This window comes from Acyrthosiphon pisum, chromosome A1, assembly GCF_005508785.2.
Source record: "Acyrthosiphon pisum isolate AL4f chromosome A1, pea_aphid_22Mar2018_4r6ur, whole genome shotgun sequence".
NCBI lineage: Eukaryota > Metazoa > Arthropoda > Insecta > Hemiptera > Aphididae > Acyrthosiphon > Acyrthosiphon pisum.
The window spans coordinates 100,222,447-100,235,430 of NC_042494.1; the positions used below are offsets into that span (position 1 = coordinate 100,222,447).

Genomic DNA, 12,984 nt, shown 5'->3' on the forward strand with positions numbered 1-12,984 from the left:
AAAATATTGTCAATTTTTTTTAAATTTAATTTTTATTCAATTATGTTTGCTTATCAGTTACCACAATAACTACTAACTGTTGATTATTTATTAGTTATTATTTTACATAAATATGATAATATTAAAAGACTGGGTACAAATGATTTTACTATACCACGGCCTCACCCACGAACAAACTATAAACTACATAACTTCAATAGATGGTCGCGTGCTCGGTATAAATTCAAAATTTAATTTTTGATGATTTTTGTCGTGAGCAATAGCTTTTAATTTTTGTCTATCAGTTTCTTTTTTTTGATGGATGGTAAATAAACGCCGTTCAAAACTGTTGCCTCGTTTTCAATTTGAATTAAATAACATTTCATATTTGTATTTAAAATAAAAATAAACAATGGGTAATGGGTTTGATCTCACGATATAATATTATGTTCTTCCGTCATCAAATATAATAAAATGTATATTATGTAGAGTGCTGCGCGACACGGGTATAGCCGTAACCCGTAACCCTGTATAGACTATAGTGATTTAATCAGAACGATACGAAAATAGAATAAGCCGACGGCAAAAATAAATTTATGTGAATTAATTTTCGGCAGAAACATTGTGTATTACCCAGCGTTTAGAATTATACGTCATATTATTATTATTATTTAAGATACATTTTTGTCTGATTTTCTATTTTATTTTTATAAATAATGCAGGGCAAAATTCAGGGGCGCCATTTCAGTTTTTTTTTAAGGTGTGCAAACAATTAAAGAGGCCAATTTTTTCCCACCTCCAGGCCAATCGTTAAAAAAACGTTTCTAGTGTTTTCAGTTTTTCATTACAGATTCATTACAGTATCAAAAACATACTTAATAAAAACATATTTTTATAGTTAACACATTACATTTTACCGTTCATACATTCTGTGTATATACTGTATATATAGTGTATATATAAAGTGTATAGTAAAGATATTTTTAGATAGAATAGATGCATATTATTATTATTATGTCTTTTGTCTATCAGTAACCAGGGGTGGACCCAGGGGCCCAGGGTGCTATATACCAAGTAGCACCCCGGGCCCCCGTTTGTATTTATGATCCGGGCTCCCAATTACCACAGTCGGTATACGGTATAATACTGGTATAATACGGTATTATACAAAATAAAAAGAAAAAAACATCTCTACAAATAAACAACATGTTATTCTTAATTTTTTTTTATATTTACTTATAAAACTAAGGGCTATTTCCTAATTTAGGTAGGTTTGAAAAAAAATTACGGGCCCCTAATTAATTTTGCACCTCGGGCCAAAAATAGCCAGTCCGCCCCTGTCAGTAGCCACTTACCATTTACACATATTTGTGTGTGCCAGTGGATAAAGTGATACCGATATCAATTTATCAATTATCAAATTAAAGAACACAATATTTTAATATTATTTATGATTATCAGTGAATAGCTGCGGTGCATGCACAATTAAAGATTGGCAAACTGAAGGCCATCTGGCCATAGTATTAATTAGGCCTAGGCCAATTGTGGACAACAAAATTACAGGGTGTGCGAGTGCACACCCGGCCCCCTCCCCCCCCCCAAATGGCGCCCCTGGCAAAATTATATACTACGGCCCACAGGCCAGTCCACGATCGCTGACCAGCCGACCGGGCCAGTCCGCCCCTGGCGGATCCGGGTTTAATTTGGGAGGGGAAAAAAAGTACAAAAGTACAACAATTGGCTACAAAATTGGCTAAACACAGTATAAAACATGGGGAAACTACGGTGATTAGGGAGGGGGAAAATGTACCTTTTGCCCTCCCTCCGGTATCCACCAATGCTAGGAACCGAACAAGCCTATTATACTGAATAACCTCCTCTAAGGCAGATAAGTATTAGTGTATTCCATATAATTATGATCTATCTGTTTATTATATAAAAGTCAAATACCACTCACTCATTCATCGCTACATCTCAAAAATTACCAAACGCATGAACTTGAAATTTGGAATAGTGGTTCCTCTAATAATCTAGATATGCGATAATAGAGAATTTTCTGAAATTTGCATTTTAAAGAGGTGCACAAACAGGGGATTAAATCAAAAAATATAATACCGTTTATAATTATATAGATATTAAACGTTTTGATCGAATGACTGTTCAACGTTGTAAAGAATTTAAACGTTATTCAACTTATGCGTTTAAACATTTTACGTTTTTGTTTATAAATAACTAGCTGATCCCAAATACCATATTATTGTATTACCTATATAGGCTATAACCGGGATTAAAATATCACCACAGAATAGACAAATATATCACCAATACAAAATGCCAAGGCTACACTACTGCTCTACTGTACACCGGAAACCCATTATATTTGTATAAAAAAAGTTAAAACAACTTATACAATGTTAATTGCATATTAATGTACAGTTGAACTTTGGTACTGAACTCGAAAGTATCTATTTTTAATAACAATTTTATTTAAAGCCGTGTACTGAATACTGATATTCGATGGTCACTGGACAATTGGTGAGTGGGGGATAAAGTACCCAAGTGTCATCTCGTTGAAAAATCATGACTCTTGAAGATGTAAAACACGATTTAACATACTTAAATCTTAATATCTTATTATTTTAATGAAAAGTCAAGAATATCGTTATCACTTATCAGTAACATCCGGATGTTATCAGCAGCTGATAGCATAAAATTCGGTTTCGCGTACAATATGAACCTACAGTCGGTATTTAGTACTTACTATTTTGCGATTGTAATTTTACGCAATCGCGGTAACAACAACTACTAACAAGAGTTCTGCACTTTATACGTCTTGAAACGATAGCAATAATTATTATAATATATATTTATTTATTTATTAATAGTTAATTGTGTTGTTTCACCGACGTCTCACCTTGATTGGGCCAACCAGGTTAATTAGATAACTTATCTGTGTTGTTGCCGTTCGAATCCTATAGGCCACCGAAGCCGGCTATTAAAGACTATTATTATTATATACAGAAAAAGCCGGTCACGCTTACAAAAATATCGCTGTAAACATCGAAAACGGAAATAGAAAAACGTTACCACATTCACTCAGTCAGCGGCGCTCCAGTACGTACGGTCGATTTTTGTCCGGATTACTTTTGGGATTTGGGAACGACGCTGAACGCTCCTCTCGTCCACCCGCTACCCGATCGATCGAAATCGTTTTTCGTAAGACATAATAATATTAACGTACTATATTATTATTTCCTATCGCCGGTGTATCTGTGTGTGTGCTAAGTTCCGTATCCCGTCAAACGTCCTTAATAATCGAAACCAACGTGAGTATCAGATGAAACTAATTTTATAACACTATTTTATATTACAGGTAATAGGTACCTAATTAATATAATATAACATAATTTTTGTACGCACCGCTCGTCTCGCCTTGGTGCTGTCAAGTGGGCAATCTGCGTATAATATTATGCACGGTGCATCCGTCCCATCGTGGTTTATTGGTTTTGCCCCGTGACATTGCGGTAACCTTGAAACCCGCAAACGGTTTTCCATCCATTTGATATTGTACAACTTTCAGTGGATGTTCAATAGTAAATAGGCACTTAATACGATCGTCACTGGCTATAGAATCAACGTGCACAGTGCACACTCAATCGCGTGACGATATTCACTCGTTTTACAAATCGTCTTCGATTTTTTTTTTTTTAAATTGTTTGCACTTATCTTTTTTCTTCCCCTGCCGGTCTCATCCGTGTTTAAATGTACCGTGTGTCGACAGTCGTCTCGCGTTTCGTGACAGACAGCTGTACAAAAACTTGTCGAGCCGCAAGGGCCACAACAACGGCCTCCAGATTTGCTTGCTACCCGAAACGCATGCAATCCAACTACGTTGCACCACTCGAGGTGTATAATCCTGAATAAACTGTTTGATTCATAGCAAAAAAATGGGCGTCTACTGATCCTACCTATATGCTGTACTCAGTATCGTATTTATTATAGTTGATTGAAAATCTGCAATGAGAAGCACAGCTCACGCTGCTGTTGTGTGGTCTTAATTGGATTTTTTTTTCATGCATTTTCACCTTTGGTTCATTTTTGTATCTTTTATTGTTGTTTTTGTTCCTAAGTTATATACCTACTCAGAATATTACTCTAGACTGATAGGTATCTACCTACCATATTAATATACAAAATATAGGTAATATATATTATAGTGAAATTCATTCAAGGAGAATTAAATTTGGTTCTCGTAATTATTTTGTTAAACAGAAGTTTGTTTAATGGAAATTTCACTGTATACTATTATAGTTCGTATTATAGTTTTACGTATAGGTAGTCTCTAATATTTATAATTATTATTAATATAATATACCTCGTAATATAGGTACCGATTGAAATCTGAATAAAGAATATCAATTAGGTAGAAATATTAAAACTAATTAATTTCTATAGATTACCTACCTACTTAATGCCTTATAAAAATGAAGTTTTAATAAAGACCTATTTGTTAGGTTTCAATATTCTAATAGCTATTATGGCATATAATAAATATATTTGTGTATTTGTGTAATAATTCATATTATAATTTAATTTATTAGAAACATTTTAGGTACTGTAGGAAAAATATTTAATATAAAAACATATTAGGTATTTTAGTTTTTCAAATTATATTAGGCTTTGAACTCAAATAATACCTACCTATATTATAATCTAATAAATAAATTAAGTTTCGACCTTGAATTCTAAGGTTGTACATGTCTTGTACCTACCTATTAATTAATGATAATCGAGCTTGATCCTAGAAATATCAAGTGTACCCAGCTTATCTTTACAACAATGTATTAAAATAATGCATTTTAATATGTTTGCACAATTGTACCGACAAATAATTTATTTATTGGTTTTGTATGGTAGTCTCATAATTCATTAATACCTGTATCATAAGCAGGGTTTGGGACTTGTTGCATTTGAATATTCTTTTATTATGTCTGTAAAATATTCAATAGGTATAAGATTTATATTTGTTTTGGAACATAAACTTGAATAGGTATAAAAATGTATTTAGCATATTTTGCCGTTTTTTAGGCTAAACGCATATCTGACAGATTTTAGCAATTTAATTGTTATTTTTAGCGTATTATGTACACGTTTATTTTAAGTAAATAAATTTTGATAGTTAACATTATTAGATAGTTTTACTGTTCAGAGACAACCAATATATGCATATAGTAAGAGTCATAGCATAGTGTTTTATTTGTTTTGCATCTTAGAAAAATTAAATTAGGTGAAGTCAGGCGACATTGGGTTACTCAACATTAACAATAAAATTATAAATTAAATAAATCAAGATTATTTAATGTTATTTAAAAAAAAATGTTAGTTGCATTTGTGCATGCATATTTCCAACAATTTTAGTACTGAACCCTAGTCAAATTGCTTGACACAAATACATGATACAAATTTCATACACTTATCTAGATTTTGCAGTCGGTATTTTTAAAATGTTAATTGCTTTATCATTAACTTGCAGATTGATATTTTGCCACTTGCTAAATCTTTAAATACGTTTAAATATGTGTTATCTACCTATATTAGATATAATAAATTTAAATATGAATAAATATTATGTTTAAATTTGGTACTTATCAGTACCTTCTTACCACTTGCTGGTATACAGATTTCCTTGTGTTTTACTTCTTTTTAATATTAAATTGTAAAAATAAATTTATTAAATTTAAAAAAATTACGTTCAATTATACGGAAAAATTATATTAATGTGTTTGAGACACAAGGAAAAAGTGAAAAACCAGGTTAGTGATAAGTGGTGGGAAAATAACTGATAGTAGTCTGGTATGCCTACCTTAAATTTAAATATTACAAAATATTACAATTTGTGTAGTCTGTAAAAAAAAGTAGCTAAAAGGTAAAATATTCATTTATTTATAAAACATAAAAATTGTTCACATTATAATTCAATAATAATGCCTATGATAGGTAGTTAATTTTATATTATTTAATCTATAATTTTCAAAATTTAACCTATATTAAGCAAATTTTGTTAAATTATGTGTTGGAAATGCCAACTTAGAACCAAAAAGTAAATTAATGATCTCTCAACCTTGCACTTCATAAGACATATTTGTTTTAGTTGATATAATTACATAATAATTAGCCTCAAATCAATTTTGTCTAATAACAGATTTAGTTTTAGATAGGTACCTATAGAAAAATATTTAATTCAAATATAGAAATTAATGATAGGCACCTATCTTATTTTAATATTCTCTGTTTATTAAATGAATTCTGATCACTACCTAGGTATTTAACTATAGAATACAAACTGTCTGAACTTGTATGGCAAAATCCTAATGAAAAACCACGTGTTTTATTTTGGCATAGCTACAATAGGTTTTTTTAATTTACCACTTATGCTAGGCAGCTAAAATACCATTTGCAAACAATCTGGCCTTGTTCTTGACATTTTTGTAATTAGACTTGATTGTTTTACCATGTTCATTCAATTTTATCTTATTGTTGGCCGTAATGCTATTCTGTTTAAAAACCTTAGATTGAAATTATGCAACTTTTTTATGAACAAAATATGTTCTTTACATACTAGTCACAATAAGTTAACTTGGCCAGTTTTCAGCGATCAACCACACAGAGTCTGTTTGAGTTATTCAGTTAATTTAATTAATAATTATATATTAAAATTGTTTTATTATAGATGGCTAACTCACAACTTTTACATGATAACACTACTACTCACTTGGATTATATGAGCACCTTGGACATCGATGTTGAAGCACAATTTGTTCGTCTGTCTGGTATCATTTGTACTATTGGTAAGTTTTATTATTTCAAAGGTAGCATTAAAATATATTAAATAACTTTGATTCTTCTAGGACCTGCTTCGGTTGCTGTGGAAACTCTCGAGGACATGATTGACTCTGGCATGAATGTTGGTCGCTTGAACTTCTCTCATGGTTCACATGAATATCATGCAAACACAATTAAGAACTTAAGACAAGCGGCTGAAAACTATGGCAAGAAGATTGGTGTTTACAGCCCATTAGCTATTGCTCTAGATACCAAAGGACCTGAAATAAGAACTGGCTTGTTAGAAGGCGTGAGTTAACTTAATTTTAAAACACATTTTTATATTATCTTACTTTTACGTGATAAAATTTTAGGGTGGATCAGCTGAAGTTGAACTGAAGAAAGGTGAACTAATCAGTTTATCTACAGACAAGACATTTGAAAACAGTGGTAATGCCACTAAAGTGTATGTTGACTATCCTAACATAACCAAAGTGGTGAAACCAGGCAATCGAGTATATGTTGATGATGGTCTTATTTCTTTGATTGTCAAAGAAATTGGTAAAAAGATTAAATCAATAATTTACTATTATAACTCAAATGTAACCATGATAATTCAATTTTTTAGGTAGCAACTTTATTGTGTGCACCATTGAAAATGGTGGTTCATTAGGCAGTCGTAAAGGTGTTAACTTACCTGGTGTACCTGTAGATCTACCAGCAGTATCTGAAAAGGACAAAAGTGATTTGAAATTTGGTGTTGAACAAGGTGTAGATATGATTTTTGCATCATTCATTAGAGAAGCTGCTGCTATTAAAGAAATTAGAGAGATCTTAGGTAAATATTGACAACAATTAATAGTTATAGCAACTAAATCAATTGAAAATAAATTTAATTTAAATTTTAAAGGAGAAAATGGTAAAAACATATTGATTATTTCAAAAATTGAAAACCACCAAGGCATGAAAAACTTGCAAGAAATCATTGAAGCTTCTGATGGTATTATGGTGGCTCGTGGTGATTTGGGTATTGAAATCCCACCAGAAAAAGTGTTTTTGGCACAAAAATCTATGATTGCACGTTGTAACAAGGTAATTACCATAAAAATACTGATATAGTAACTTATAAATTATATACTCCTTTTCAAAAGAGAATATACCAGTCAGCGACCAATTTATATCTGGTGGCGCGCATTCCCCACTATTTTCCCATTGTTAGCATGATCCGGCGTACCAATCCAATTATTCGACATGTGTGAAAGCGATATATTCTCTTTTGAAAAGGAGTATAAATAGAGTTGCCATTCATCCCAGTAAACTGGAACTGTCACTGGTTTTTGATTCTATGTTCCGGTGTCATAAAAGAAAAAGGTTCGAGGCGCCCCTATAGGTTGTGGTAAAAATCGAAATTATATAACTTCAATGATTTTATTAAATAATAATTATAAAATATAATTTTATAATTTATAATCAACAAATAAGAAAAAAAAGAATTGGTATAATACATTTTTTTTTTAAATGTTCATTTTATAACCTATTCAATAATTGTTGTTACAATTTTTTTTGCTACTTATATTGTATTAAATAATCAGTTTTTAAATAATAAGTGACCATAATATTTTTAATGTAGCTTTGGCAACCCTTCCAATAGAAAGATTGAAAATTTACCTGTGCATAAAAAAACTGCTAAAAATTATTATACTGCTAATACTGATAAACTAAACATTTTAAAATGTATTATTTTCACAACACCATTAAAAATTAATATTTAAGTTATTAATTCTACAGAAATGTATACAAAATTGAAATTGAGTACTTATTGATAATTTTAGTTGTATGGAGTAATATACTAACACTTGATACTCATATCTATTTGAATATATTATATAGGCTGGAAAACCCGCTATTTGTGCTACTCAAATGTTGGAGTCTATGATTAAGAAACCTCGTGCTACCAGAGCAGAATCATCTGATGTAGCAAATGCCATCCTTGATGGAGCTGACTGTGTTATGTTATCTGGAGAAACTGCTAAAGGTGAATACCCATTGGAGTGTGTACGTACTATGGCTACCATCTGTAAAGAAGCTGAGACAGCCGTTTGGCAGAGACAACTCTTTGCTGACTTATCTTCTGCTGTGAGTTAATTACTAGAAATATAAGATAAAAATAAAAATGTCCATTTTCTAATCATATATGTATATTCAAATTGTTTAAGGTTAATTTGCCTTTGGATGCTTCACATACAACTGCTATTGCTGCTGTAGATGCAGCTAATAAAAGCAAAGCTGCTGCCATTGTTGTTCTTACAACATCTGGCCATTCTGCACATCTCATTTCCAAATATCGCCCACGTAGTCCTATCATAGCATTGACCAGGAATGTCCAAGTTGCCCGTCAATGCCACATTTATCGTGGTATTCTACCTCTGTATTATAATGGTAAGTACATAGATCTGTGATTAGTAATTACATATTAATTTCAATTATTGATACATAATATTATTATTATTATGCATTGTCTACAAAATTGTATTATTTCAGAACAACCATTAAGCGACTGGTTGAAGGATGTGGACACTCGTGTAGTGCACGCCATTAAGTTTGGTAAGGCCCGCGGATTCATTAAAACTGGAGATCCAGTGGTAGTCGTTACCGGATGGAAGAAAGGTTCTGGATACACCAACACTTTACGCATTGTGTATGTACCTGAACAAGAAGAATTTTGTTTCACACCTTAATAGTTTATATATTATAAAAAAACACGATGGGCAGGCACTAGGTTTTAATATTTAAAGAGATAATTAGACTAAACTATAAAAACTAAATTAGTTACAAACAAATGTATTCCATGATTATTTATTGGTTATAACGTTATGTTAATAAGTTCCATTGTTTATGTTGTCTCACAGGGAGGTATTTAATTTTACTACATTTTCTGGTTTTATTGCAGTTAAAAAATGCTTGAAAAGTATAATAAGCCCAAGTTCATCTTAAATTATGAATACATTAAATAATTGTGTGTATGGTTATTTGAAACTAAAACAGATACAAAGCGTGACTAAATATAAATTTCAATCACACAATGTATTCATTTATAATTAGTATTTTAAATATTAATTATATTTTGCTTGCTTTTTATATTCTGCTGGTATTTATTTAACTCAGTACTTTCGTTTTCAATGCTTAATCATGTGATTTATATTAAATGTGTTCAATCACTTGAGATACAATTGTAATGTGCTTATGTTATCATTAAAACTATTTAATAATTTATTTGCTTTTGGCTGATGTTCATTTAATGAAATGCTGTGGCCTCTAAAATATATATTATGCAAAAATGTATTTTTATGCGACATTATAACGTAACGCTTTTGTAATTAACTTTGTTGTGCTTATTATGAATTGTTTTATAGGTTCATATGCTTTTTTAGTAGATATAATATTATATCTACGTCTGAACATAAATACATAATATCATATTAGGTCTGCTGATTGATTAATTAATTATATACAATGAACTTATTATATTTTGCCTTAAGTAATTTTGCAGGTATATGATATGTATTGAATAACAGCTTTTAAGAACATCTGATCTCTTGGTTATTGAGTAAGAATACTTTTTGGTGAACCATTTTGCAATGTGAATTACAAAATTATGCTAACCTTAAACTCTACACAGAATAATACATTTTCCATATTATAAACATGTGTTATAATATATGTATTAGTATTTAAAAACAATTTTCTTTAATAGTAGCCTTGTAGATAAATACATTTGTTTTAGATGATAATATTGCATTATAGCTTTTGCATCAAATATATGATATATCTTGTACTTACTGTTTATACTTTTAATTATTATAATAAAGCTTTGCAGTTTAAAAATTACTAATATTATTTAAGGGAATATTATACTATATGGGCATCATACAATAAATGTTATAATTTAGTGACATTAAGAACTTATTGTTTTTTTGTTTTCAGTAACGTGGAATGAGGTTCTCCAAAATTGACTAGTATACCGCAATAAAAAAAATATTTAAAAAACCGTTTTTTAAAGAAACATCATTCCGTGTTATGTTTAGAAGATCCCAATTTTTAATTCGTCTTATCATGACCAGTGCAATACATTCTAACACAAATACCATAGTAAATTATTAATGTACCTATTCTATTCTATTGTATACGATTTTTTTTTTAAAAGATTCAATTTTAGGAATGTGAATATAATATGATTGTATTGTTTTTATAATAATTAATAACATGGATACATCAAACAACAAAAAAAACTGTCTTTATTTATTTGTGCGACTAATAATATTTTTTTGTATAAACCACTTGGTCTCTATTTTCTTAAAAGAGTCACTATGTCACTATGTTACTATAATAGTGCTATAACATATTGTAGACTTTAGTATAGGTACTAATGATTTAAACAGCAAGACTACCACTTGGTTATCAAGGAACGAGAACTCTTGGTAAAACCACAGAATAATTATTTAATAATAATATTCTGTGGTAAAACCAAACATTAAATACATTGTAATATTATAGTATATAACAGGAGTGGACACAACGAGGCTCGCGAGTTAGTTTCGTGCGGCTCTAAGTTTTTCTATAAATAAATAAATGTTAAATAAATATTCCTTCATTTCTTATCTTGTTATAAAATGAATAATGTGTTTTCATTTTACATAAACCGTTTTATAAATATCTTAATAGTGTGGCTCGTTTCGAATTAGCTTCATAAATTTGCGGCTCCCAAAATTAAGATAAGTGGCCATCCCTGGTCTATAATATATTTAACCTATGATCAACCTCATTAAGTTTGTCAGTAGTAGTGGTATAATTTTAAGAAATTGATTCTAAAGACAAACGACCAGAAACTTTGATATAGCAATATATGTTACACATTCTATGGTTAATGAACTGGTAGGTTGATCTTGATAGATCGATGAATACACCTTGCTATACTACCTTGCTGGTATCAAAAATTTATCTGTTTCAGACATTTTTTTTCATTACTGAACATTTTTTTTTTATACGGTATATACAATCTGTTCCTTAAGTATGTGTGTTAAGAGGACGTGATACCCGCATGTGTTGTCTCCGTCTTACACACGTACGACATAGTAAATATTCGTTCAGCAGATTCAATTGTGTGCTGTTAGTTTTTATATTAGAGGCGTGAATTGACCTATTATCAAATTTAAAGGTAAGATTATTATCTAGGGTCCCACGTAGGCTTTTATTGATATTATTAGTTTTAAGTAAGTTATGACCTTTTTGAAAGTGTACATTTTAAAATTGAACGGACATTTGCTATGTCGTACGTGTGTAAGACGAAGACAACACGTCATGTGGGTATCACGTCCTCTTAATAGAAAAATATATACATGAAAGCTTGATGGGAGGAGTCACCGAGTGGTAACATTACACTTGATGATTTTTTTTTTTTAGTTTATTGCTATCTATACTTTATATTACTCGTCGAGAAGATCTCGACACCACATTACTGAACATGAATTGTAAGAACCAATTTTTTGTCATTAACATTACTAAAATTGAATGTTCCAAAAGTTTCTTCTTTAACTTCTGGAGATTTAGAGTACATATATTATAATATTATAGTGATGTTTCAGCTGAATAAATATAAATCTATATTTTATACAATTTAAAATAAAAATAAAATTATAATATAATTATATAAATTCTTAAGTATTTGTACCTACATAATGACTATGATAATAACGTTAAATGTTAAATTATATAAATACCTATTACTAATATAATAGTAAATAGAAAAACTAACGCAGCAGTGAAAAATAAATACTAATATAGTAATATGTAATAATACACAATTTAAAATATGTAGGTACCTAGCTAGAAACCGGAATAATAATTATAATATGTATTTCCATATTCATACTGATTAAAGCCTCGTTCACACGGTGACACTAATTATATTGTGTGTCGTGACACTAGCTAGTGCGGTATATTTAATTCGTTGAATATCGTGACATTGGTGTCGTGCAACTGTCGCCGTGTGAACGAGGCTTTACTGAGTGTATACCTACAGTATGGCAGTATACACAACTTTTAAATCGTACTGATTTCATAGACCAAATTGTATTTTATATATTTGAAGAGTTAATGCAAATTTGGTTGTTAAAGCATATCGTA

The 12,984-nt window shown here is 30.3% G+C and overlaps 1 protein-coding gene across 2 annotated transcripts; it reads left to right on the forward strand.

Moving 5' to 3' along the window:
• The first annotated feature begins 2,988 nt into the window (after positions 1-2,988).
• On the forward strand, positions 2,989-10,885 carry LOC100161533 (pyruvate kinase). Of its 2 annotated transcripts, none has more exons than XM_001947595.5 (10): positions 2,989-3,305; positions 6,710-6,827; positions 6,888-7,111; positions 7,176-7,362; positions 7,430-7,639; positions 7,712-7,893; positions 8,692-8,937; positions 9,018-9,240; positions 9,343-9,499; positions 10,786-10,885. In XM_001947595.5, the coding sequence occupies exons 2-10, from the start codon at positions 6,710-6,712 to the stop codon at positions 10,796-10,798; spliced, it is 1,560 nt and encodes a 519-aa protein (XP_001947630.1). In that variant the 5' UTR covers positions 2,989-3,305; the 3' UTR covers positions 10,799-10,885. The 2 variants fall into 2 exon arrangements, with proteins under 2 accessions (XP_001947630.1, XP_003242527.1); XM_003242479.4 differs by lacking the exon at positions 2,989-3,305 and adding an exon at positions 3,596-3,885.
• Positions 10,886-12,984: the final 2,099 nt, after the last annotated feature.

What these genes read in the sequence shown, in the direction of transcription:
- LOC100161533 (XM_003242479.4), top strand. Translation starts at nt 3,742, where the DNA reads ATGTACCGTGTGTCGACAGTCGTCTCGCGTTTCGTGACAGACAGCTGT. An exon ending in AGAAATTAGAGAGATCTTAG is followed by an intron (nt 7,640 to 7,711) that starts GTAAATATTGAC and finishes TAAATTTTAAAG; the next exon opens with GAGAAAATGGTAAAAACATA. An exon ending in TTGCTGACTTATCTTCTGCT is followed by an intron (nt 8,938 to 9,017) that starts GTGAGTTAATTA and finishes AAATTGTTTAAG; the next exon opens with GTTAATTTGCCTTTGGATGC.